Source organism: Apus apus, chromosome 10 (assembly GCF_020740795.1).
Source record: "Apus apus isolate bApuApu2 chromosome 10, bApuApu2.pri.cur, whole genome shotgun sequence".
In the NCBI taxonomy this organism is placed as follows: domain Eukaryota; kingdom Metazoa; phylum Chordata; class Aves; order Apodiformes; family Apodidae; genus Apus; species Apus apus.
The window spans coordinates 15,848,391-15,875,955 of NC_067291.1; the positions used below are offsets into that span (position 1 = coordinate 15,848,391).

The 27,565-nt window shown below is 39.9% G+C and overlaps 1 protein-coding gene across 1 annotated transcript in view; it reads left to right on the forward strand.

Moving 5' to 3' along the window:
* Nucleotides 1-27,565, forward strand: part of MCTP2 (multiple C2 and transmembrane domain containing 2) — a 101,415-nt gene that overhangs the window by 26,443 nt on the left and 47,407 nt on the right. Inside the window, exons 8-13 of the mRNA XM_051628613.1 lie at nt 4,116-4,280; nt 6,048-6,178; nt 12,854-13,040; nt 13,902-13,995; nt 17,683-17,785; nt 19,943-20,045. Coding sequence (XP_051484573.1) covers nt 4,116-4,280; nt 6,048-6,178; nt 12,854-13,040; nt 13,902-13,995; nt 17,683-17,785; nt 19,943-20,045 — 783 coding nt within the window. The remainder of the gene's footprint in view (nt 1-4,115; nt 4,281-6,047; nt 6,179-12,853; nt 13,041-13,901; nt 13,996-17,682; nt 17,786-19,942; nt 20,046-27,565) is intronic.

The window sequence follows — 27,565 nt, forward strand, 5'->3', positions numbered from 1 at the left end:
TGTGAGCTCTGGTTTTCAATTTTTATATGCAGAGGTGTGGGATGTTTTCTGGGCAAATGTTCCTTCTAAGCAGTAGAGAGGAACCATCTTCTGTTCCTCACCTGTTGGGGTCCTGTTCTATCACCAGCCCATACTCTGGCTTCAGAGAAGACTACTCATTACTTACCTGATATTGCACGGTCCCTAAATCTGCATTAAACATGGGCTCATGTTTTTAAGGGTAAAACTTTCTGGCTATTCTTGTGCTTACTGTTTTCTTTCTGGCTGGCTTGTCTGAGGGATTCTTTTTGTTTAAGTTGTTCTCTGTTTTACAGTAATGTATTGCTCCTAAAGGTGACCTTTATGGTATCAGTGCATATTTGTACATAGAGCCCAGACCAGAAACAGAACTCTGTCTGGGCACAGTTCCTCCACTTCTGGTTTGAAGGCTATCTTGATTTCAGAAGTGATGGGGGGAGCTGAGGGTGGGATAAGTAAACTTATCTAATGTCTTGGGCTTGGGACACATGCCAACTTCCTTCATAGAGCATGTGTTTCCTAGTTTCAAGCCCTGTAGCCTGACCCTGGCTTCAGCCAATTTTTCTGTACCTCTGCAAAGCACCTTTACTTTGGTCTGGGACGTAGCCAGAGTGTGAGCTGGCTGACTGCAGAGAGCTTACATGAAAATATAGCAGGAGAGGTCTGAAGGACCTGGCACCTGGTCTAGGAGCACAGCTGGCAAGAGCTCTGGTCCAGCAGCAGGAGGAGCTGAAGTACCCAAATGCAGAGGCATCTGTAGCCTGGAAGGTAACAGGGAAAGCAAAGAGCTGAATAGATAAAAACACTTCAAAGTTGTCACTTATTAAGCAGTTGTGTCCTCTTTTTCTGGTCAGTACAGACAGGGGCTTTGATTTTTGTGGTCTCCTTGTGAAGACAGGTTAGTACAGTGATGGCTGGAGGGAGGGGAAAGTGTTTGGGGTGTTTTTTTCAGTTCTTGTTTTGCTCCTGAGTAACTTTGTTGGACTTTTGTGCTCTGCTCTGCAATAGTTTTGCGAGCTCAGAGGGAGGCTGTGAAGTTTAATCAATTAACTCTGTAAATCAGCTCGAAGTGAGTAGGTGCAGAGTATCTGAGAGGAGGCAAGATTTTTAAAAGAAATAGTACAATATCATTTTCCTGTCACTTGGGAGGCATTTTTCTGTAGTACAGGCTTCCCCAGGCAACACTAAAGTTGACTCATTGATGTTCCAGGTCTGTGGGTCTACCACACATCTCAGTTCTCCCAGATGTGCTTCCTTCCAGAAACCGGGAGTGGAATCTGAGATACTGCCTGTTTGGCTGGGATTTCCATCAGGGTGGTCAGAGGAACAGCCTGCCAAATGCCTGGGATGGTGGAGAGGTGGCCACAGGGTGTTTGCAGAGTGAGTCTTTGGTGTGCACATAGATGACACGGGGCACAGGCGTCATGCCAGACCTGATGAGCTTATGCTGTGGGAGAGACCTGGGCATGTCCAGGAAGTTTAAAGCATTCCTAATGTGACAGGCTGTCTTGCAGGGGTATGAAGCAAGCAGCCTTCCTGGGATCCATGCTGCTTCATTTGGAGAAAGGTTTGTGGTGGTGGCAGAGCTGGGTGAAGGAGGTAGGAAGCATACTGCAGTCACTGAGCCTGTGTCGAGGTGCTGCGGATAAACGCTACACCCCAAACCAGTTGCAAACATCTTGGCTCCTCTATCCAGCATGATGCTCTAAAGTGATGCTAGATCTTGTCCAGAAAGTAGCCAGGGAAGGTATTTGCGAGGGGCCACCTGTTTTGAAAGGTCAGAGTTCATGCATTGCAATGTGCTCTAGTAATACTGAGCTGCAGGTGCTGATTTTTCCTGGGACCGCCTGGAATCTGGGCTAATTTGGGCACCTCCCAGCAGCCCTTTGAACTGTCAAGTCAGTGGCTAAAGGGCTGGGGGTTATGTATGCTACAGAATTTGGGTAGGAAGACCCCCAGTGCTGAGTGACTCCTGAAAAATACTGTCCTGGTTAAAAAATGTAAAGAATCCAAATCCGATTTGAAAACTGAGTGATAACAACTGTCAGCCTGGAAGCTTTGAAGAGAACTGGATGCTTTGTTTTTAAAAGAAATTGTAATGCAGATAATAAACTTTGTCTGGTTTTTTTTGTGTGTGTGAACTAACATCAAATGCCTCTTCCTCCTCTGAGGAAGGAGCGAGGAGGGGAGGGAAAATCCTTGGTCCTAAAGCAGCAAGTACATCACATCAAACATGACTATGTTAAATACTAAAATGTTCAAAGTACAACTGAGATAGATAAAGGCTTTGATGGGAAGTGGATATTTCCCAGGGACATTACAAGCAATAATCCAGATGTTATGGTGTAATGCAACGAGTGTCCATGGATAGATGGGGAGCTCAAGCCAAGCAGCGCCTGCTGTAGGCTTTAGCCCTCCACTCCCATGCTGTTACGCCATATGGAAGCAATCTCCAGGCCCCTTTAATAGCCAGCTTTGGATTCCATTTTCACAGGGCTCATAGAGCTAAGTGGAGCTGTTTTATGGACAAGTTAGATAGAAGCCTTTCCAAGATAAACATCCAATTTGAAATTAGGACATACCAAGCTGCAAAATTATTTTAGGGCATATTTCATGGAAGCACTGCCATTTTTCTAAGGCGATTGCCAGACTGTAGAATGCCCTTTGATCCCTTGTGGACATTACTCCCTTTTTTATAAAAAGGATTTTGAAATAGTTGCAGTGTTTAGGGAGGAATATATCTGCCGGGACTTTGAAGTATGTCCATGGGAACAGTCATGCTTTAGCTTTTTTGGCCTAAAAGACAAACTTAAAAAAAAAAAAAGGGGGGGGGGGGGGGGCACGGAGAAAAAGAGAAGACGAAATTACATTGCAGCTGGATTTATGAATCAAAATCTCGTTTTCTTTTTAAAGGTAGGAATTTTTAACCAGTGTGCCAGGAAAGCCAAACGGGCTGTTTAAATAGAGGTGTATTCATGTGCTTGTGGGATTCAAAGAGTTAGGTCTTTTTAACTAGCAAAAAGCAAGTAAAAAATTTGTGAGTTCACCACCCATGATTTAAGAATTTTGTTGCTGGGTAATTGATCCATAAACAGTAATCTTCAGACATCAGGTGCTTTTGCAATCGTTTTATTTAGCAACAACATTTCTTGCTTTTAAAGCTAACACGTCCTGTTTTAAAGTGACTTGTGAAATCTTCTCCTCCATCTTGCTCCCACCTGTACGTGACATGATTGAAGCTCCTAAGTGTGGCGAGTTAAAAGTTGCTTCACAAGAATAAAATATGGCAGGGTTTTTACTGCAAGAGGAAAAGTATAGCCTTGAGTTTTAATGTTTCCAGCTCACTCCCCCCAAATAAAGGCCTATTTAATCATCCTCTGTCCAATAAAATATTGCCAGTTAGCAAACTGTTAGCACAGCCGTGCTATGTAGGATGGAGCTGTGAAGGTAACAAATGTGGCTACCAGGTATCCATAACTCCAGATAAAGAGCCTGGTGGTGTCAGTGTTTTTTCAGCAGGCGTCAGTATTTTTGATTCGTGAGCTTGGTTTCTGGAAGCAGGAGCTCCAAAGGCAGCAGGCACAGAGCTAATGTGGACAACGATCGGTTGAGTGATTGAGGATGTGGAAGATGTGTGTTCAGCCTTTCACCTGGCCATAGACATTATGGCTGTGGGCTGTTTCCCCAGAAGGAACAGGCCTGCATTTTACGGATGTAGCTGGAGGCATTTAAGAGTTTACTTTCTCTCCTCTTTCACTTTCCTCCCCAGCACTCCCCTGTGCCTTTCCCTGAGCCAAGGTGACAGATTGCTCTCAATGCTTGAGGTCTGCTCTTACCAGAGCTCAGCCAGGTTAGCTCTGGTGGTTAAGCTGACCCTGCTGATTCTGCTCTGATACTGAGTGAACACAGTCCCTTCATGGGACCAGCCTTAGTACAATACAGGCAGAAAATCCATAGCATGCTACTGTCCTCCATTCTCTGCTTACTCCCAGGGGATCGTGGTGCCTCTCTTGCTTCTGGTGCTTTTGTATCAGAGTCAGTTTGAGCATGAAAATGTTGGTTTGGGTGTGTAAATGTGCTGCTGACTTGCTTTTCAGTCGAGCTTCATGCGGAGCGTGCGACTCTCCGACTCTTTGTGCAAGAACCAGTTGTGGAATGGGCTGGTCACCATCACACTCTTGGAGGGGAAGAACATCTCCAGAGGGGCCTTGACAGAGATTTTTATTCTCCTCAAACTGGGAGATCAAAGATACAAGAGTAAGGTAAGTATTAAGGATTTTCTGAAGTTTGCTGAAGCCACTAAGATCCTTGGTGTTTCTTTTACTGGTGTTGCTACCTCAGATGGAACTATTCTTGAGTCTCTTCAATATAAATAAGATTAAAACCAGGAGACCAGATCAGGGACATTAACATTTTACTAATATGTTTTACATGCCAGTATAGAAATAGGAAGTTAAGAATATTGTGTGTATCTGGTTTGTGCATTTAACATACTCATCATATGGATGGATGTTTGACATAACTATGAAAGGAAATAAAGCTACACGCATCACACGTGTTTTGTTCTCTGCCAACACAGAAGTTGGGTTTGCAATGTTAGGTATGCTGGAAAAGCAGACCTGAAATGGTTGCCAATGCAGGGGAGTTATTATTTTTTTATTGCACCTTTCTTGAAAAATGTTAGAGATAGCAGAACCTACCCTTCACCCCACCAACACACAGAATACGCCAGTTTTCATTTCAATTTTTATTCTTTCAGGCTGTGTTTACTTGTATCCAGTACTGTTTCATGGTAATCTAAGAAATGAATGGGATTCCCAAAGATACAGATTTCATCTCCAAAGTCTAGTAAGGAGAGAGGGTATAATTAAAAAATATCCTGTTAAAAAAGCAAGAGCTCTGCATGTCGTGAACTGAAAGTGTGGAGGGAGGAGGAAACAAACCCCCTCCTGTAAAAATGTACAGAGCATAACATTCAGATGTGGGTGCATCTGAAACTTACACTCTGTCCCCCACATTGGATCTCAAACCAAGGGTCGTGATAGAATGTTTTCATTTAGAAAAGCAGCTTTGAAAATTAACACATGGGTTAGTTATTTCAGAATAAATATACATTATTTGAGTTAAGATTCCTTTTTATGTTTCTCTTTAATGGTCCATAACCTGTGTCATGAGTCTGCAAGACTGCAGTGTTTGCAGTCATAGAAAATTAAAAAGTTTAAAATGAAAAGTCATGTACATTGTGGCCTGCAGGGAGCTAATTGTTTAGTATTTCTGTCTGAGGTCCACTAAAAGTTGGGGACCACTGCTTTTGCACCCTAATCAGACTTCAAATTGGCGTGTTCTTTCCTGGAGTTTATTCAGCTTATGAAGCATGATCTCTCATGGTCCAGCAAAGAGACAGGGTGGGAGAAATCCTAGTCATGGTCTAGCTAATCCTATCTCCTGTTCTCACAGTGGCCATGCTGATACTGATGGTGGGTAGTGTAGTGTGATCTAAACTGCAGGTCCCAATCCAGTGAATACTCAGAGTAACCTGATCACATGAACAATCCCACCCAACTCAGAGGGACAATTTAGAGATACCAAACTAACTGGGTGTTGATAATTTCAAGGCTGCTCCTTCTTTGCCTATATCTTCACACAAAAGGGTGAAAAATACTTAATTAGGCTCCTGAAGTCATTCAAACTTGTTTTCAGGTGTCAGTTCGCAAAAGGTTTAGTTGTGATTTCTTCCAGTGTATGAGGTTGAATGTAACCATAGTCAGCTGGAAGTGGAAGCTGATGGATCCACCTTGCATTTCAGAATTGCTCCAGCCAGTTATTCATATCACACTTCTATATTTGTCATTGCTGGGAGAGGGAAAGATGAGGCTTTGTGTGATGGGCTGAGGATCTTTGGTTGGAATGACCTTAGTATTTGATGTTCTAACATCCACCCTTGTTCTTGTAGAAGAATTGATATGTGCTTTACTGTGGAAATAAGTACCATTTAAGAAAAGTAAATACTATAACTGCATGTTTTCTAGACACTGTGTAAGAGTGCAAATCCTCAGTGGAGGGAACAGTTTGATTTTCACTACTTCTCTGACAGGAAGGATATGTTGGACATAGAGGTCTGGAGAAAGGATAACAAAAAGCATGAGGAGCTTTTGGGAACGTAAGTCTTTGGGGTTTTTTTGGGAGATGTTAAGTTAAAGAGACAAATGTGATTTTTATATATTTTTTTTAAATAATAATTGATCAATTTTTTTTCATTGCTAGTATACTCTGTGTTTCTCTCCTTGTTCCAGTCATGTCCGGATGCCTCTGTATGTTTATTAAAACCTATTACTGGGTAATTGATTAACTATGACCTGAATGCAGAGACACCTAAGCTGGCTCTGCACACACTGACTGCAAAATCCCAAATCCTGCGGGAGCCGAGTGGCAGCGGCTGCTGGGAGAGCTGGTGGCAGCCGGGAGGCGGTACTTGTCTGCGTGTGAATGGTGGTACCGCTGCAGGCCTCTCCTGCTCCGCAGGCTTGACTGGTGCCACCTTGGGGAACTTTGTGTTCCTTTTGAGTGGCACTGGTGTCCCTTTTCTCTGTTTGCATCTCAGGGGCATGTTGTTGTAGTCTTGTTTACAGGTGGATCCTGTTACCTGAGCTTGCTTTAGTTGGGTAAACTCTTCCCCAGCGCCGCAAAGGACTGCTAACAGTGGATTTGGTGCCCCATGCTATTGCACAAGCTCATGTTGCTTAAAACAGCATTTTCCAGGGGTGGCCTCAAAGGTGATTTATCTATCTCCTGGCTGGTACCATATGTTGTCCCACTGCAATGTTCTTTCATAGCTTCAAGTTTTCAAGTAATGATCTAATGCCACATTAGCAGATGAGATGTTTTGTGAGTTATCAGTTTAACCTTTTATTTAAATTTCTTAGTAGGAATAGAATATGGTTCCTACTCTTACATCCTAGTCTTTCCCCTCCCCTCACACTCCTTATTTTGTTCAGTATTGGTAAGCTCTTTGTTTCCTAGTAGTAACCATATCTTTCCTCCTGTTGCCTCCTCCCTTATTTTGCCTTGTGGTGTTGTCCTCTAGACTCATCTCCTTGAACTGCATCTGCACAATTGGCTACAGGCAGCAGCTCCAAGAGCCACTTAATTTACCAGGGCCTCTCTTTGGTCTCGGGGTGCTTATCTGCTTGCAGGATCAGTGCCACAACCTCTAAATCCCTAGGGGCAGGGATCCTGTCTGCAGTTGTTTGCCATTCTCACCTGGTGAGGGTTTCACAACTTGCTGACTAAATAACAGTAACTCATAAGAACATTCTCTTATTTTAAGCATTCCAGTAGTTTGAAACTATTCCCTGAGAAGAACAATGCCCTTTTTGGCTCTACAAATGTTTGTGGTTTTGCAGAGCAGGAAATGTTTTCTGGCTGAATGCTATGGCTCATCACATGGAGAAGTGGCTGAAGATGAATCTGTTCTTTCCATTCTCATAGTTCCTTTTATTACTTCTGATATTCTGTTTAGAGTTAACAAATGCAGCAGTGTTTGCAGCTTGTTCAATCTTCCTGATGCTGGAGCAGTTCTTCCTTAAGTTTTTTTCCCTTTTTTTTTTTTTCCTTATTTTTTTTCTTTCCTACTGGCTTCTGGCAGGTGGTGTTCAGTGTGGCAAAAAATGATCAGCCAAATGCTTATTCTATTATAAAAGATTTCAGCACTGGGAAAGCTTGCAGGTGCTAGATTTACCTTAAAGTTATTTTTGCTGTCTATGTCGAGAGAAAATATTACTGTTGTTGCACAGCAAATGCACCATAGCATCAAAGCAGAAAAAAAATTCTACTAGACTTTAAAGAATGATTGCAAGAATAAGTAAACAGCAAATGTGTAATAACAAGCCTTGTTCGTACAGTGTAGAAACTTTTGCCACCCAATAAATAATATTTAATGAAGGGTTCAAGTGCAGCTTAAGCTGGAAAAGGATTATGTAGACAAAACATTATTATGAGGTGCCATGTTTACTGTCTCCATTATTTTCAAGTTGAATTTTGAGATTTCTGGATTTCACAACATCACTGGAAGATTCTTCAGTAAAATGTTCATAGGTTATATTTGGTCATTATGTACAGCAGTATAACCCAACTGCCCTCAAATACTTCACATGGTTTGAAGGAAAAGGCAAAATTTGCTGGATCTTAATTAAGAATTCTGTGGTCAATTTGAGGATTGAGTTAGGATTCATTATGCTCCCTCAGGGCCATGTAGGCTGAACTGTGTTGGTTAGACACACAAAGACAACATTTTAAATGAAGCTGAGAAGATGCACAAGGTGGAATCAGGTATGATAATCCAGACTGCTGAACTTTTGTGGAAAAAAGACCTCTGTTAATGCCTTTAGACCTAGGATTTCATGTAGGATGGATTCCTTAAGCCCCTGGAACATGGCTCTGCTCCCAGGCATAATTTGGTTTCAAGGTAAAATATTGTTTTTTGAACTAGGACCTGAAGTGTCTGTGGAGACTTTTGAAAGTGTAAAGTAAGAAATGCGTTGGACCTCCAGTACTAAAGACTAACACTTGGGGCCTTTGTCTGCTTCTGAATTAGTGAAGAAACATCCAGTGCCATTCCATGTCACCCTCATCACAGAATGAACCCTCACTCTCAGTGCACATTGCAAGTTAAGTTATTCAGCTTACCTGTGTTCTCCTTAGATTTTTCAACTGGATCCATTTTTTCTCCCTCGCTCAAAATACCACAGCGTAGAGTGGTTCTACTGCCAGGGTCCAACACTTAGGGGTGGCTGTGTTTGGGTGCTGGATGAAATAATCCCTCTATTTAGTCTGCACAGAACTGTTGGTAACATTTATTGAGTGCTTTTTGTGTCCTTGGGGATAAGAGGCATGCTATAAACAGAAGATTATGTTAATGTGTATTAATAAACAAAGGTGTTAACTGTGCTGAGTTTGTCCAGGCAGAGTTAAATTGTTTATGCCACGTTGTTAGAGAGTGTTTCTGCATTAAGGGATACGTTTTGAAAAAGAGATGCTGCAAAATGTTGGAGTTTTTTTCCTCACATATTTACCTCAAGAATGAGATTTTAGAAAAACTGCTAGACTTAAGACCATGAGCTATGAGATTGGAGTGCATCCAATATCTGTATGATGAATGCCTCCAGGAAACAGTGTCTTTCCAACAAGAAACAATCCTTATTTTAAAGGCCATGCTGTTGGGATGGAGCAGAAAATCTACTATAGCTGAATCCAAACCTTTCGTTTCAATTTCTCCAAGCTGCAGGAAGACTCAGACAACCAAAACTTATCTGTAGAATAAGGCAGAATAAGACCTTATTAATTGTATCTGTGACACCTGTGGCATTTGAAATTCCTTTCCAAATATTAATCGTAGATGCATCTTACTGTGATAACAATACTGACCTCTTTTGTGAAAGGCTTTCAAGAATTTTGCAGGGAGAAAAATGGCAATGATTTGTGCAGGTATTCTCATATGTATTTATATATATGTAAGGATACTTACTCATCAGAATTTGATGGACTATGGATTTAGTAATAAACTACAACTCCGTAATTACTGTGAGAATTTTAGTGAAATTTTAATGTTTGATGCTCTGATAAAATAAATTATTTAACCCCTAATTCGCTGTAGTGTTCTCAAGTAACATATCTCTGCAAAATAAATAAAATGGGCAGAAAAAAAGAGTTTGGCAGGTAAAGATGAGGGCTGTATGTCAAAAAAACAGTCTTAAACTAAAACTGAAGTTGTGGTATAATCCTCTGCAAGCCTAGAGGTTAAGGCAGAGGTGTAGACCTAAATATTGATCAGGACAAGAAAGGAAAGCATTAATTATTAGTGGTTAAAAAAAAAAAAAGCGATACATTGGTGTGCACAATGTATTCTCATCTTACAGAATTTATAATCTCTACAGAGAGGTTATACTAGCATTTAATATAAAATGTAGCAGAAGATGACAACAGACAGAGCTATCCTGCTCTGAGATAGGATTACTATGTTGAGAACTTAACTCAGGAGATCATTTACATCACCTGAAATACAGATAATCTTGAGTTTTTTCCCTTTGCATTCAGATCAGGCAACTTTTCAGCAAAAAGTGGATTGAGTCCATTAGTTTTATACTCTGCCCATTGTCATAGTTTTTTACCACTTTTCCTGTGAAATAATTATCTGTAATAAGGTCTTGCAGATAAAAAGCTGAGAAAGGAGGAAAGGAAGCATTTCTGTTTCAGGAGGATGGGGGGAAGTAGTTTGGAAATCATTAGACTCGTTTTAATAGGTGTAGAACTGTTTGTGTGGAAACTGCTGAATTTATTTAGTAAATTGAATGTCTAATTGTTTCACCAAGCTGCAGGCTTTGCAGTCTGATCAATTATGTTGTATAACCTAAATGAAACAGATTGGTTTTGGTTTTTTTCTTCCTTAAGACTTTTTTCATTCGCAAGTGCAAAAGTGGATTTTCTTTGCAGTTCCTCAAAAGAAAATACAGAGGCATACCATCACCTTGAGTGAACACAGATGTTTCAAGGAAGTTAGTTTTTACTAACGGAAAATCAGACATGATTTGAGGAAGAAATGCTTGTACTTCATCTCCTGCTGTTTTCCCCTCCACATGTGCATCCCTCTGACCCCCACACCCTTATATTCAATCTTTTCTTTGACCTTTGGATAATCAAATTCTTTTAATAAGAGAAACAATTTCAATTTGCCAAAACAAGCTAGAATCATGTTTGACTTTGCCTTTGAGATATGAGAGATTTCTGAGTTTATTTATTGGTGGGAGACACAGTGTTGTCTGAATGAGCTGTCTTTTCTCTCTTACCCCATGGAAAGTTCTTAACATGAAAAAGCAAATGCAGCTTTTCCCAGTTTTGAACTGTGAGTGGGTGGTTTATGAAATGCTGATGTGGGAGACATGGCCAGTGTTGCCAGCTGAACCACAGACCAGCTGGGTGACCCTGAGTTTTCCCCTCTCCTTGGTTCAGTTTCTTCAACTGTAAAAAAAAAAAAAAAACCACACCAAAAAACTCAAGATAACAACACATCCCCCCTTTTGCAGTGATACCAAAAGTATCAGTAAAACTGCTGCAGCTTGAGAAGCAGATGTGTTAGCGCAGCCAAGGTGATGTTGACTTCCAGTGTGGAAGTGATACTGTCTTTTTTCTCAATTGTTTGCTTTTTTGGTGGTTGTTTTATTTCTTTTCGGCATATCTTCTCTTGTCATATCTTTCTGAAGAGTCTAGGCATAGCAATGAGCTTCAAATGCAACCTCTCACACTTGAAAATTGTGTTGAGAGGCAGCCTACATGCCAAACGGTATTGGTACCCTTCCTGGTTTATTTTCTTTCTCTTTCAAAGCAATTGAAAGCAGTTAATAAGAGTAAACTTACAACCTGTTGTATGTTCAGTGGGGTGAATAGCAAAGAGCACACTTAAGGCAAAGGCAGCCCCATTGGTTCTGGTGGGAAGCAGCTTACACAAAGAGCTGTGTTTTAATAGACGGAGCTGGTTGTCTCACAAACTCATCAGAGCAATGACTTACTTCATAGCATAGTTTGTTGGGTTTTCAGGCTGAAATGTTTTAGGATTATTTTTTTTTTCTTGCCCCCCTTAGCATTCACAGAAAATAGGCTGTTAAGAAGCGGAAAGCATGCAATTTATAGCAGATGGGTATAAACCGCTCCAGCACTACTACTGGAATGGGATCAATCAGGAACACTACATGCACCATTTACCCAGAAGAAACCCACCTGGGGGAACCCTGTGGAATTTTAGCCTATTAAGACAACACCTTAACAAGTTTAGTTTAAATAAAAACTTGTCGGCAGGCATTAAGCGCAGCGCCAGCTCTCGCTCTCTGCCATCCGCTCGCCCTCCCTTTGAGCAGTGTGGCTCCCCTTGCACCGTGCTAACAAAGCTTCTCCTTCCTTCATTTTTTTTTGTTTTTTTTTTTTGTTTCCTTTTTCATCTGTAACTTTTGTTCAGCCTGTTCTTAAAAGCCAAGGCCCATGGAGGTTCAGAAAAGTTCCACTCCATTTACTGGACTTCTAAATAGAAGGTATTTAGCTGAGCCAAGTGATTAGGCTTTCTGTTGCTTTTAACCGCTCCCTTCACGTATAACTGGCTGTCTAGTGATCTCTCTCTCTGCTTCAGCCCATCCTCATCTTTTATTATGGTTTCTTTATGAATGTTTCTCTGTTTTTCCTCCTAATTATATATATATATTTTTTTTTTTTTTGAGGGGAAATATCAGGTTAATGATACATATTATGTACAGGGGTTGGGAGGGACTTTTAAGACAATCCTTCCCTTTGGGAAATAGAACAGTACGCTGAAAATGTAGCTCTAGTAAGGCTTGTAAAAGAGATTGGGGCATACAGTATAATGTAGCATAAAATGGAGTATGTGACTAAAGAAACTAATCTATTTTAGGCTAATGTTTTAAATTTTGTGTTTGCCCCTTTTCCCCCATGTGAAATAAAATTGTGTCTCAAATCCATCACAAAACACTAGGGGATTTTAGAGGGGTAGTGAGGCAGGCCAGAGTTAAGTTTTACTTTTCCTACTGTACTCACAGCCCAAACCTTTTAACTCTGCTTACCAGTGTGTGAACCAGAAAGCAAAATTGACAGTAAGTGCAATACAAACTGGCTAATTGGTTTCCCATGTTTAATTTTGAGATGCCTTTTTTTTTGCATTCTTTCCATCCTAAACAAGCAATAAGTTTTGGTGCCTGCATGCTACTGAAATCAATATAACTGTTGCACTTTTTTCCCAGCTCCTTTTTCTTATTAACCCATGGCAATGTCATTCCAGGTGCCAAGTTGACATAACTGCCCTGCCAACGAAGCAGACCAATTGCTTAGAGCTGCCTCTGGAAAAACATCCAGGGTCCCTGCTGATGTTGGTTGCTGTTGCCCCATGTACAGGAGTGTCTATCTCTGACCTGTGTGTCTGCCCTTTGGCAGACCCCAGTGAAAGGCACCAGATTGCACAGCGCTACGTGAGTTTGCATTTTTTTTTCTCTTCCTTTTTCCTCTTTTTTTTTAAAGCAGTCAAAATTGCAGGAAAAAAAAAGAAAAAGATTTGTCCAGTCATCATAACATGTCTCCTATCGGATAAAACTATTACATGGACTAGTTATTATGTTTGGAGTGGCAAGGAGGTTGGCAAGGCAGATAGACTTAAGCAATTTGGCTGCTTGTGTCTGAGTTTTAAACTAATATTTTTCTTTGCAAACTTGGATTGAATTAAGAGGTTATCATGGGGAATGTGAGACACTGAATATCATGTCGAGATCATAGTATACTTATATTTATTTCCTCCTTTGTTGAGGATGTGTTCTGTATGTTCAACTGCTGGAAGATAAAGACATGTGATAGCTTCCACACCTCAACCCTCAAAAGCTGGGCAAGGAGGAGTAATGTCCCTAAAATGAAGTGTGAGATGGAGGATGAGGAATTTGAACAACACAAATCAAAGTTACTTTTCAGGAGAGATTCCTCACTCCCAATTGAGTGTGTTGCCTTTCCAGCCCATGCTGCTTCTCCCGGTCTTTTTTGTTTTAAGTTGCAGATACTTGCATAAATATGCAGGGCTCCTTCCAATCTCCATCATAACATTAACAGGTAATTTATGTGAATGGAGAATTTCCTTAGGAGCAGGTGGTGTGTGATGACGTGAACCTCAGGGTCATGATGCAGTGAGACTGGGATAATGAACATGTATGAATGGGTATATCAGCTGCTGCGCTGACACTCCACAGCAATAGCAATGGATTTATAAATGTAAGTCACTCTTTCAGTAATTTCTGTTCCTTACTGAATTACAAACAAAATATATCTTTATGTTTTCTTCCTTGCAGTGTATAAAGAATTCCTTTTGGGACATAAAGGACGTTGGTTTCCTACAAGTCAAAGTTTTAAAGGCAGTGGATCTGTTGGCAGCAGATTTTTCAGGTATTTTATTTCTGTTTTGCAGCATGCAATGCTATAATGTCTTGTGAGTGCTACTTAGATGTCATGCAGTACTGTCAGTTGAAAACAAAAAAGTAAATCTTCCCATCATTTCTCCAGTGGTGAAACCTGCCTCAGGGAACTGAGATACCAAATGTTTCGACTCCCAGAAGCATGTGAAAAGGCCCAGTGGATGGAGATCTGATTTTCCTTTTAGGTCTAAGCAGTGTGACTGATAATTTCACACCTAGCAGGGTGTGCTGTGGCATTTCCCAGCAGGAATATGTAAAATAAGTCAATATCAAGTGATGGTGCCTACAAAATAGCCTCTCCATCTTCTTTTGGGTGCCTTGTGAGTTCGTGAATGAGACTGAAAGATTTTGGGGGCATCTGACATGGTGCTGAGTGTGTGGGTGTGGGTGGTGCTGCAGGCTGTCACCCAAAAAAGAAAGCTTGCCAGCTATGGGGATGCAAGTGTGATGTTTTCTCTTACAGCTCAATTGAGGCTTTGATTTGGGATGATCTTTTTGGTGCTCTTACTCCAAGAATAGGATCGAATTTCCACTGAGATGATTGAGACCTCAAATTGTGCTTGTTCCTGACAGCATTGAACACTAACACCTGTTTCCCCAGGGAAGGTCTAGGGCATTCACACTTCTCTGTAATGACTGCCTGGATGTTACTATTTTTATTATCACCTTCTCCAGGATTCTGGAGACCTTTTCATTCCTCTCTATATCTTGCAGCTCAATCACAGACACAGCATTGTGTGTTGTATATTTGTTGTCACAGTAATTTTTTTTAAGATAACTTGTTGATAAAGGCAGAAAAGATGCTAGAGAGAAAACACTCAGCCCATTCTCTAGTATGCATGAGGACATGGTAATGTAAGAGAACATTGCTCCTGAAATAAGGACCAAAGGAGGAAGCCCAAGGATAATCATGATGCTGTGTCAGGTTCAGTTCATTGCTTAAGGTTGCAATGGATAAAAAAAAAAGTTAGTGCAGGCAGTAAAATGTTGAAGAACTTTCTGAAACTTGAAAGCAAACAAAAATCTGCCAGTAATGAAAGGTAGCTTGTACAAAAATGCATTTCTAAATTGTCTTATTGTATGCATCTATATGGAATTAGGTGTGTAACTGCATCCTACTAAAAAATGTAAGAAGAGCTGTACCACAGCAAAGCAGAGCCTTTGCCAAATAGCAAGTCTAGAGCTATCTAGAAATACATGAGGTTTTAATACAGACAGTGTTCCAGGGAAGGAGCTGAGCCCAGAAGGTTCTCTACCCTTTGGAAAACTCCACTGATGCTAATGCAGTTGCATCAGTGATGGATTTAGCCCCCTTTCCCTCAGTACTTAAACAGGAGCGTGTGGGTGGATAATGAACATTGGAAGAGACACGCAGGTTCTTGATTCTGCAATTCAAAGACTTTTCATAGAGTATGTGACTCACATTCCTTGTGCATAGCACAGAATGAAATTCTGCTTAAGTAAAAGGTTACTCAGTCTGTCATTATATTCAAAATAACCCAGGCTTCGAGCCTGATTCATGAAGCAAATGACAAATTGTTTTTCAATGGCAGTGCTGAAAATATCCTAGTATTATGCCGTAATAGACCCACCAAATTGCAAAAGGATGCAGCCATTTTAGGTAAAAATAGCATAATTTCTGATCGTGAAATGAGAGACATAAAGATTAATTATCTGTTCTGAGCCATTCATAAATGATTAGTGCAGCAATTATGGGCTTCCATAATAGAGCCCTCCTAGAGCAGTGCCATATTTCCTGCATTACCAGGGAGACTGCTCAGATTTATTGTTATTGATAAAAGTAAATTTGAAGTCCAGCTAAAAATCTGATACAGAGAAAATTGCAGAGACAAGAACAGGTACAAAGACTTCCAAGGGTTAATAGAGGAACTGCATAAACGGGTAGCATTCCCTCCCTGTCCTATCCCACAGCAGTCACAATTCTTGGGTGGGTGAACTTCTGGAAACCAGACGTCTTATGTCAAGGATAATGCTGCCTTATACCTTATTACTTATTCCCATAATAAAAATGGACTTTTGGTAAGATTAGAGTTGGTTGTCAGTTGATTATATGTTGGCATTATTGAGTTTAATTCCAAGTTTTTTAGTTTACTGTAATAACTATCAGAAAACAACAAAGTATCTGCTTTGGCTTTGAACAGTGCTTTGAAAGTCCATGTTTTGCCATTTGATGTAAATTTCAGGCTATTTGTTGCATGGATATATCAAATATGTAGCAGCTCTTCAGCCACAGTTAGCCCAGTTTGAGCCTTCCACATTTTTAGTTTCCTAGATAATAGTTTTGTTGATGCGAAGGTGACTTTTTTCTGCTTTGTTGGATGTTTTCTGTGCATGCATGAGAGTTCTTCTCAAACACTGCATTTGCTCACTGACCAAAAAATAGCATTCAGAATACCAAATTATACAGTGGGTTTGTTTTTTGGCATATACCAGCTTGCATTTCAAGCAGTTTCTCTGAAAGGCTACATGCATTTTCCACACTTATCAGAGAATGGACACATAAGCTGAAAAGAAGACAAATAGATTCCAGTCATACACATGGTCTTTAAACTTTACTGATATTGACTAGTTAATACCCACTGTTTACCTACTGAAAAGATTCCTCTTTAGTTCATAAGCTTCTCAGAGTAATAACCTTAGGAGCTCTGCATTAATAATACCAAAAAATAAGGATTAAGAAGAAGACAGTTTTGCTTAAATATCTTGTTTGATTGCTATCTAAGCCCTTGCATTTCTGACCTATTCAGTTGCCTACATAAAAGTGAGGTTATTGTGTCTGTGGCTGAGTTATACATGGACACTGAAGATGAGATTAAATCAGATACTGAGCCAGACACATTGATAAAGGGTACTCTGCTCAGGATGGAAACTGCTGAGCTGCAGTGGGTTATGAAAACCACAGATTCATCTGAGTTACCAAATAAATGAATTAGCAAACATGTCTTCACCATAACAGGTGCCACTTTGACATCCTTCTTTTGAGAGGAGTTCAGTTTTTCTGGTTTTTGAGGGTTTGTTTGCTTTGAGCACGATACCTGGTTCACACATGGATGCTGCAGTTGTTACTGGGTTTTGTTGAAACTGCAGCGCTGTGTAGGGTCTTCCCAGCTCCAAGGACTTGCTGTGTGGAACTGATTTAAGAAATGCTGCTGATACCAACACAATGCTGTGCTTCTCCTGGTGTGGGTGCTCTAAGCAACTGAAGAAGACCACAGACTCTAAGCAGAGGATAAAACAGAGAGCTGTAACTGCAGCACTGATGCTTCCCTGAGTCAGAATCATGGTGCTGCTTTTGTTATGTCATCTGAGTAACTGTCAACATGAGCAGATTGTTCTTGCTTTAAAGACTCAGAGATGTGATTCACTGTAAAGTTCACGTTTCAGATGTCAGAGTAAAGCCACTTGAACAAGTTGTAAAGTTAAGTGTTAGAGTTCCCAGCACTGAGGATGCATTGGAGTTATTGTTTATTTAACAAGTCATTCCAACAGAACAAGGCAATTTGCAGTTCTTTTAATACGTTGTTTTTATTTGACTAGTGACTTTCCCAACCAAACTGCAAAGCAAGAGTGTGCATGCTAAATACCATAACTTCATTTGTTCTTCTTTTTTTTTTTTTTTTTGTCTTATCTAATCTAGGTAAAAGTGATCCTTTCTGTGTATTAGAGCTGGGAAATGACAGTCTTCAAACACACACTGTTTACAAGAACCTCAATCCAGAGTGGAACAAAGTTTTCACATTGTAAGTGGATTGCTTTTGAAGACCTGCTGCAATGCCAGTTAGCAGCTTAACTGTAAAACTATTGACTTTGGGAAAATACAAAGGTCAAGTTCAAGATATGTCATTTTTTTTTCTCAGAGAGGATGTTGGAGAAACATCAAATATTACTCAATTAAAGCCTTTTGCCTTTTAGTAGTTATTGCGTGGAGTTTATTAATAGAAGTCATTAAAAGAAAAATTACTGTGATATTTATAGGAGGAATCATGACTAGACATAATGGAGTCATAGCTGGATCCAAAAGATAATATAACAAAGTAGAGACCAGATACTCATGATTACATTTTCCATCATGTAAAACAAAATATGTTTTATTGAACCATGGTAGAATCCTTGTTTAATTAGTAAGTAAGTAGAAAATTAGAGTTCACGTTTCTGGTATAACTTCTGAATTTAAACCAGGCAAACATATCTTACCCCAAACTAGAATTTTAGATTTTAATGAAAATTAGAGTATTTTGTTCATATTTTTAGTGACTTAAATGATCACTTTTGCTATTAATAAGGTGTCACTTTCAGGCAGCAAAAGGTTTGAATCTTGCTTAATGCTGACAAAGATTCTTGTGAATAAGTGAGCGAGATAAATGTCTCCAAGAGTGTAGTAGTCTGTGGTGAGGGAGACAACCACAGGAAGGACAGTTTGAGAATGATGGACTTCCTGCAGAAGCAGCATTCATCAATACAGGGCTGGATGTGAACACTAAAGTATCTTATTTCTTTGATAGACGTACCTTGCTGGATTTCTGTTTCACTCATAGGTACAGCTGAAGGCATGTCTCTTGGGGTTCTTTGTTCTCAAGAAGTTTCCTCTCATCACAGTTTATTCTGAGATTGTGCCAGCAGATGAGTCTTGTCAGATGTTCAGCCAACAAAATCAGTCTAATAAGAATCCAAAAATATTTTATTTAAAAAGAAAGTTGGTGTCTATACTTCCTGTGGGTCTCAGAAACGCCAGCCATGGACTATCTCTAACTTCCTTTCTGCTGTTGAATGGCTAGTCCAGGGTCTTGCACCTCTGCTTAGATTTTGGTCATTAAAAAAATTTCAATTAAGCACCTTAAAAGCAATTGATTATTTAGATTTCTTTTGGATCACAGTGGATCGCCCTGAGTGGATGAATCTATTTCAGGCAGAACATTCAATATCACAAGAGAGCCCTTCCCCATCATATTCAGGTTTTCTGCAACACACTTATCAGTGTGTGTCATGGTGGGGTTTTAATATTTTATACCACTGGTAGCTTTATCATATGGAAAACTGTTAATGATCTGGGGAGGAATATGGAAGTATGGTTGCAGAAGTGGCAGGTTTCAATGTATTTTAAAGCCAACAGTTCTTGAAAATGGTGCATTTCATGGCTCTTTGGTTGCCACTAGGGCCTGGGTCACATCACATGCTAGGGTTGCTACTTGGGAGGGCTCTGTGAGCATCTTTAACTCTTGCATATGGGAAAAGGAAAAGAGGAGATAATGAATACAGCTCAGGAATCATCTCCACCTACCTGTGCTTTTGCAGACAGGCAAATACAACTTTTCTCAGATGAGATTGGTTCAATAACAATCTGATAAATATTTAGGATCAGGTGCCTGCTGCCACATCAGTAGAGCATTTGCACTGAATGGAACAGAAATATTGTATGTTTTAATTAGGGTTGTGGTTTTTTTTTTTGCTTTAAAAAAAAATAGTTGGTTTTGTTAGTACCTTAAAAAGGAGATAATTGTTCAAGTCAAATGAGTGACATGAGTTTTGTTTCCTGGATTATTTCTTTTATATGCTGAAGCCTGGATTTAGCTTTAGCCCTTGAACTCTCCCAGTCACTAGCTTTCTCTGTTGGAGAGCTGATTCTCATGCTGCATCAATATCGATGCACAAAAAATGTCTCTGCTGGGTGAAAATCATGGGTAGTTATTTTATTCACCTAGTTATGGGACTGAAACATGAGGGGGAACCTTGAGGAATACCTATAATTTGATTCATTTGGGGGGAATTTAATTAAATGCTAGTTTTATACTCTAAGGTATACAAACTTAATTAGTAAAACAGTATTCTCAGATCTTTGTGGAGGAGACTGTGTGTGTGTATTGACTATTATTATTTTATGTTTGCACTTTTTGTTCCAGCCCTATTAAAGATATTCATGATGTTCTGGAAGTGACAGTGTTTGATGAAGATGGAGATAAACCCCCTGATTTCCTTGGAAAAGTTGCCATCCCTTTGCTATCTGTAAGTTACTTTTGCCACATACATCATTCAAACATTGATGGTTTTTCTGGGAACAAGTTGCATTTCTTTTCCCCATAGCACCAAGCAACACAGATTTAGAGATAAACAAGTTTTGTGATCTCTATATACCTTAGTTGGCAGTGTTTATAGTCCTCCTTAGTGTAAAGAGCATTGCCAACCCGTTTAAGTACAAATCTGGTTGATTGGGAAGAAAATTACAGAAGTGTCTGTACTTCATCAGCACTATATGCCAGGTAGGTCTGAAACCATAATTGAGTTGTTCTGTATGTTTCCACATCACCATCTGAAGGTAACGTTTTAAGCATGTCTTTGTTCTATCTTTCTTTTTACTCCAAGAAAGTAATTGCACATCACAGTAGGATTGACTAGAGATAGCTGTTGTTACTGGCACAGCTGAATAAAATTACCTAAAAGGGGTGTTTTCTGCTCTGTCATGCTTTTTAAAGACTGGTGGTTTTTGTTCTGTAAACAAATATGGGAAGAGTGAGCGCTGCCATGGGAGTAAAAAATCAAAACTGGAAACAAAGCAAGCTCAGGGGAAAGTGGTTGCTCTGGAGATTGAGAGCTGAAGCTTTTTCAGAAATGGCCAAAAAAGGCCAAGCTAAAGAGAGGGGAACATAAAAGGGTCATTAAAATACATTAATAGAGAAATGCAGCTTTATGTTTCGTAAGACTGATTTAATTTTGGAACAAGCCTGGTGGTAAGAGTAAGCAAGGTCAAGAGGTTGGAAGCAGCTCCACGTGTATGTGCAGTGTGACAGAAGATTGTAGCAACTTCTGCTGCAAAGTTTGAGAACCCTCTGGGCTGTGACTTTTATTAAATCAAATTCTAGATCAGGCTTGAAATATCACAGGACTTTTGTGATCGTATCAGTCAAGTCATGTAAACATATTTAGCTGTAAGCACTGGGGATTCCTTGAGTTTTGAGGCACTGCTGTTTTGCAGGAGGTTCCCTGTGCAGAGGAGAGGGTGTCTCAGGTATTTATGCAGGGAGTTCTGTGTTGAGCCCTGTGCAAACAGTCATGTTTGCAATATATACCGTGAACCAAGCCATGCATGCAGTAGTGAGATGCTTTTGGGTAATGCCCAGTGTGATGCTGTGGGTAACAGCACTCTCAGCTAGGCAGATGGTGAATCCTGTTTGACATCACAGAGGACAAAATTGTAGTGTTGTTTCGAAACATCCTCGTGAGAGCATATTCACCTCTTCAGAAAGGCTGGCACACGTCTTTCATGGCTAGGGCAAGAATTTGTCTTGGAGTTCTTAGAGGTGTGCTGCTGCAGGAAAGGTAGTATTGCAATAATGGGAGAGTGAGGCTCTGTCCTGGCAAAGACTGGAGAAACAGGAGGCTTCTAGAGAGGATGCAGAAGTCCCTTCTGATCTAAACCGGCCACACAAGCCCCACAGAGTCAGCACAGTTTGGGTATGGGACCAATCAAGATCAGAGGGGGGAACTGGAAATATTTGATGTTTCCAAATAAATAATGATCTGCCTAACAAACTCTTGAACTGGCCTAGAGGATATGGTCTGAAGGTAAGGAATGCTTTATAGTGGTAAAGAAATAGGCCACTGTGCTCCACTTTTGTTATTATTTTGTCTAAATAAGTGTATTTCTTATGTATGCAAATTAAAAGCAATGTGGGTTCTGAATCTCTTCATTATAGTGTTTGCTTTCATCCACCATGTGCTCTTTCCAAGTTATTCTGGAGCCCAGAATAGAGGAACCCCTGCAATTTGGGGATGTAAAGAGCCTAAGCTATAGAAGCTGAGGAGTAACTACTGAGGTCTTGGTGCCCCACACACTGTCCTGTGCTTTGCCATTCTCCCTCCTCTGTGTCTCAGACTGCAATTTCTTTTTGAGGCCGGGAATATTTTAGCTTGTTTGTCTATTTTAGTGGCTTGAGTTGCCAATATCTCCAGTTTTAGAACAATATTAGAGTCACTTGGGCAGGGAGGATGATTTGATGTTTACAGGGAGGAAAAAACCTCTTAACATCTTTTATTCCATTTTCAATCACTTGGTTAATTTTTCCCCAAGTCCTCGTATCTCTGATGTTACTGGAAGAGAGTGGCTGGAGCAGCTGCTCTCCTGCAGACCCAGTGCCTGCCAAATGGTCTGCATGATCGGCAGCAGGCTGTGTGGGCTCACAGTGAGATGATGTTAGATTTGGATTTTCTGTTGATTTTATAGGCATTTGTCAAGTATCCCTTAGGAAGCATGTAACAAGGCACACTGCATGTGTGTGGCAATGTCCAAACTATTCAGCGTAGGTTTTTTTGTCCAAGGTTTGAGACAAAAAAAAAATAAAATAAAAATTGTTTATGCTTTCCCTTGCCAACTGATCTTCTTCCTTTCCATCCAAACTTCTCTGCCTCCTATTTCAGTCAAATCTAGTGTAAATATATTAGTCTCTGCATCTGATTAAAAAACATTTTGCACCTATTAAGTTAGTCTGGGCAGAGAACTGTAATTTTCTCATCTCTTTTTCTTGAAATGAGAATTTCTGTGTATATTGTCATTTTTACTATAAATTTGAATGTATCCTTTGAACCATTTAGATAAATATGCTGAAAGAGAACAACAGTTAAAGACTCCAGGAAGCTTTGCAAACCATATAGGTTTAATTTCTCTAGGTAATCAGGCCTGATATTTGCCTTGCATTAAATTCACTTCTGAAAATTGAAGTGCGTTTGCCATTTTTTTTCTCCTGTTAAAAATGCACAAGTTTGACTTGTGAGCTGTCAGCACGTGAAGTAAGTTTACTTCAGGAATTGTTCATGGATGACTAGATTATTCTTTTAATGAAAAATTGCCTTGAATGAAGTATATGTTGGCAGGGCATGAAATGCTTAATTAATTTGACAACAAATTTTGGTTGGAATGTGTTCAGGAGTCTTAAACTGGCATTTTGCAAATGCGTGCACACCCTCATCACATTAACATGAACACACACATAACCTTGCTGCACAAAATAAATCAGAGGTGGTGGAATTCCTTATGCTTTACATTGATCCTTGGCTGTGATCTAGGCTTATTGCAGGCACTGCATGAGAAACAAAAAGTTGGGCAGTTATGAGATGAGATTTAAAGTGTCAGATGATTAATAAAGCTGAAAACTTCATATCCTTTTGATAGGCATGCTGAAGCAATATTGGGTGCCTTCCCAATTTGCTTTATTTCTTATACAGCTCAATTAACAATGCACTGTACAGACATTGATTTGGATAGCGATAAAATGAATTTGGAATTTTCTCTCTTTGTGGGTAGGTGGGGAACAGAGGGAGAGAAGTGGTTATTTGTGTGCGTTTTGTCTTTAGCTTTTGCATGTTAATCAACCTATGCTATTTGTTTTTCTGCTGCCAATCTTTACATCAAACTGCTGTCCTCTAAAGCACAAATGAGAAAAGTAAACTGAAATGCAGCTCTGGTCTGCCAGGTCTGCCACATTCACAGAAAAGGAATTTGAATTGAAGACACAGATCAGTGCTACCAGCTTATTCAGGAAAACAGATCACTCACTTGCCAGAGGTGACTTGCAGACTCTAGCTTGCCCAGCCTTTGGGCTGGGATGGGTGCTGCTCACTCAGAGTCTGGGTAATGAAAGGGAAGTCCATTTACACCACTGAACCGAGCAAGTTTTTGTGCTAGAGACTGAAGATGATCCTGGGGAATGGAGAAGTAGGGCAAAAAACTTCATTGCTTCAAGGAGTTTGATAGGTTTAGAAGTTTTGTAGGTTTTGTGGGACTTGAGCTAATTATCAAAGAAGTCCTTTCCATCTCTGTGTTCCTTTGTATCCTAGATCTTAGTAAAAGCAACTATGTTTCTCTTTGTGAGGGCCTGTCTTTTTTGTTTTGCTTCAAGAGATTCCTATCTCCTAGAAGGCTGCAAGTTATTAGAGACATGGGAACATATAGTGTGCTTCAATGAATTTGAAAGCAGAGTATATCAAATATCTTTGTGTAGAAAGACCTTTGAGTGAAGTTGTATTGCAGAATGGAATGGTTTTTATCTGATGAATTATCAGCTCAGAGTAGACTTCAGCTGCACCCTTTTTTCAGCAAACAGGAAGAGGTCTATGAAATATTTTCAAGTGCCAAGCAAGGTTGGTAGCCAATGATACACTAAAAATAAGTAGTATGTCTCTCCCAAACATAATTATCTAAAATATGGCCTGGATTCAGAGAGCAGACAGCTGATGACTGCAATTACTTAGCACTTGACCATAGGTGTGGAGCTTTTTTCCAGGAGAAAGCTTCAGAGTTTGAGAGAAGTGAAAATGCAGCATTTATGTGATAAGAGGCAGCTGGGGGTAGTTCCTTCTGACTTGTCTCCCTGTCTTACACCAGAATTTTGGAATGGTGAAAAGTGCCCGATCTCTTGTCTTTCTCAAGTGCCACCTTGGATTCTTGTGCTCCCAGGGTTTTCAGCTTCTCCTCAGACTGCCTGGAAGTACTTGTGTGGCTGCTTGCTTTTTTTCAGACCATCAGCTCCTTATCTACTTGATCTTTGGAATCAATCCTCTGCCAATAATAAAATTTTCCATTCTACTTTGGATTCCACAGAAGGTTGTTGAAAGTGAAACATTTGGAGCAAAGAGGTTTTTTTTGGATAAATGAATGGCCATTTCATACTAAATCAAATCAAGGTATATTGCATGAATGGAGAAAATAAGAAAAAACAAAACAACCCTCTTTATTCCTGCCCAGGTGGATCAAATATGTGGCTTGCTTTCAGCTTTTCCTGGGGAAATATGTCCTTTGATAAGGGTAGGTGTGTGTCTATTACAAGACAGCTTTATGTTACTCAGGGCAAATGGTATGACATTGTGCATCAAAAATGAGCTCAAGCAGGAATATCAGAGGTCCCAAATGCTTTAGATGAATTACCCTTGGAGAGCAGCCATTACCCTTTCCACACGTCACGGGGGTTGATGTACAGAGGTTTAACCCAGCGTTCTTCTGTCAGGTCATCAATATATGACATTGAATCTGCATCAAAGCTGGATACAGAGTGAAGTTTTCTTAAAATCAATGTGAAAAAAAAAAGCCACTAAACCATATTTCTTTGAGACAAGAGCAATGAAAAAACACCCTTTGCTGCGTAAGGGTCCTGTCTTCTCCGTGTTTTGTGTCATATCAATCTCAGCTTTTGCTATTTCATTAAAATTCCCAAGCAGTCAGAAGGTTGTTGCTTAATAGATTTAGCATTGGCTGGCTACATCAATACTGTGTTTAGTCACATTTGTTTTACTGGGGACATCTGTGGGAAGAGTTTAGCAAATATATTCACTCATTTGAAAGGAACCTGGTGCTCTTTGGGCCTTGACTGTACGTTGGTCTCGTGTACCCGAGTGTTTGCTTCAGCTAAAGCACTGCCAGAAGTTGCCTCTGTCTGAAGTGTCTGTAGACCCAAATATCTAATGCACAAAGAATTCTAGCTTTTCTTCCAACTGGTAATTTCCTTTGCATGGTCCTGTATGGAGAAGGGCCTGTGATATAGAATAGATTAAATGTTCTGTGAAAATACTGGTATTTTTTTTCTTTCTGAGTTGATTCAGAACAGGGAAATGCCCCCAATACTGGTGATTCCCATGGGATAGAAATCCTGACTTTTTTTGAGAGGTTTTCTGATGGTCACCTTGGAAAGTGAAGCATGTTGATGTGGGATAGGAGCAACTGTCCTCGTGTTTGTCACAAGGTTGTGGGCACTCTTGGTTGGTGATTTTGCCCCAGTATGTTGTGTGCTGTTGAGAAGCTTTCAGAGAAGGCAGGCATTAGTGTTCAGTGTGGTTATAAACATAATCAATAGATGAATAATATTAATTTTTATCTCTTTAAGGACCTCATCGGCAGATATTTTCACATTTAATTAGAATATTCCTTTCCTTCCCTTTTACCATAAGTAGATGTAAACATTAATAGGAAAGGTAACTTATTTTAGATACAACTATCGGGGAACTTCATTGAATGAAAGCTGTGTGAGCTCAGAGATGTGGCAAGAGCTGTTGGGGTGACAGAAGAAATCTGATCTTTCTGACATTTAGTTTCATCCAAGGACCCCAGCTCCAGCTGCAACATTTGTTCACCTTTTCCACAGCTGGAGAGAGCATTTAAGCAGTCTTTGTGAACTGGAGAAAATAAGCCAGAGAGGAGAAAGAAATAGATCCAAAATGAAATTAATATGACCGGCTGTCTCTCAAAATTGAGGGAGATGTTGAACAGAATCTGAACTCTGGCCCAAGAACAGCATGCAATGAAAATGTAGAGTATTAAAAGCTATTTTAGATGTTTTCTTCTGGGCACAGTTGAGACATGCCACCGATCTAATCTCCGTGCAGTCATGGGTGTTAGAATTACCCTGCACCTTTTGCTGAACCACACTGGCTTAGCACTCTGCCAAAACTGTAGGAGGTATTTTTCTTTGACTTTTTTGCAGAGTTTTTTTCTTTTTATCCAAATGAAAATACAATGGAGAGATGCCATTTCATACCTAGCTGTTCTTTTTTTCTCCTGTGCTTTTTGACTCTGCAGAAGGTCAAAAGCTAGGATATCTGTAGGACTGTTTAGTCTTAGGCTAAGTTATATTGGCACATCTTTTACCAGACAAGTCAAACACTTAAAATTAAAGATGCCAAATGAAGCTGACTGTAAATCTGGATTTGCACTGCACTTTCTGCCCTGTTCAGTTTTACAGTAGCAGTGATGATAATACCGACAGCATTCAAAACATTTCTCAAGCAACAACCCACCCCCATTTTCAAAGACGGAGATGGAAATTATTGCTGACTTGAAAGTTACTGTATGAACACACTGCAACCAAACCCAAAGTGTGTGATTTAGTTCCAGATCTCAATAGTCTTTTTCACCAAAGTCAGAAGCATTTTTTGAGTGCTGAATACCATGATATTGGACTGGTACCTTCTCAGTAGTCACAGCATTTCTTTTCATTTTAGCAGCTTGTGACATTTTTTTTCCTTGTTGGTTGGGCTCCTGAAAGATGGAAGCAAGAAGTATATCCCAAGGAATATAAAGAGAACTTCCGTTTAATGGTTGCTCCTAAGGTAATAGGATGAAATGTTATTAGAAATGTGTGAAATACATGGAAAGTCTGCCTTCAAATAAAAAAAAAAATATGGAGAATCCAGAATAATGTTATTGTGATACATATTGAGCACCTACATCTCTGCAGACACATTGGGAGAAACCCACCTTCTGTTGCAGAAGAGTCCATGAATCAAAGATCAGTCTAAACCTGCTGCTGGTGGCATCCCATTGGACCAAAGGGATAACATCTGTACCTGTGCCTCTACCATCAGTAAATCCATCTTTCAGTTCATTTGGGTGAATGAATAGTCTTTAATTTCCAAACAAAGTTTGCTTCATTTTCATTCAGCAGGGTTTTTTTGTTATTGGTGGTGTTGTTTTGTTTGTTTGTTTGTTCTTGCTTGAAAAGAGAGGAAACTTAAAATAACAGAATCCTTTATGATGGGCTGAC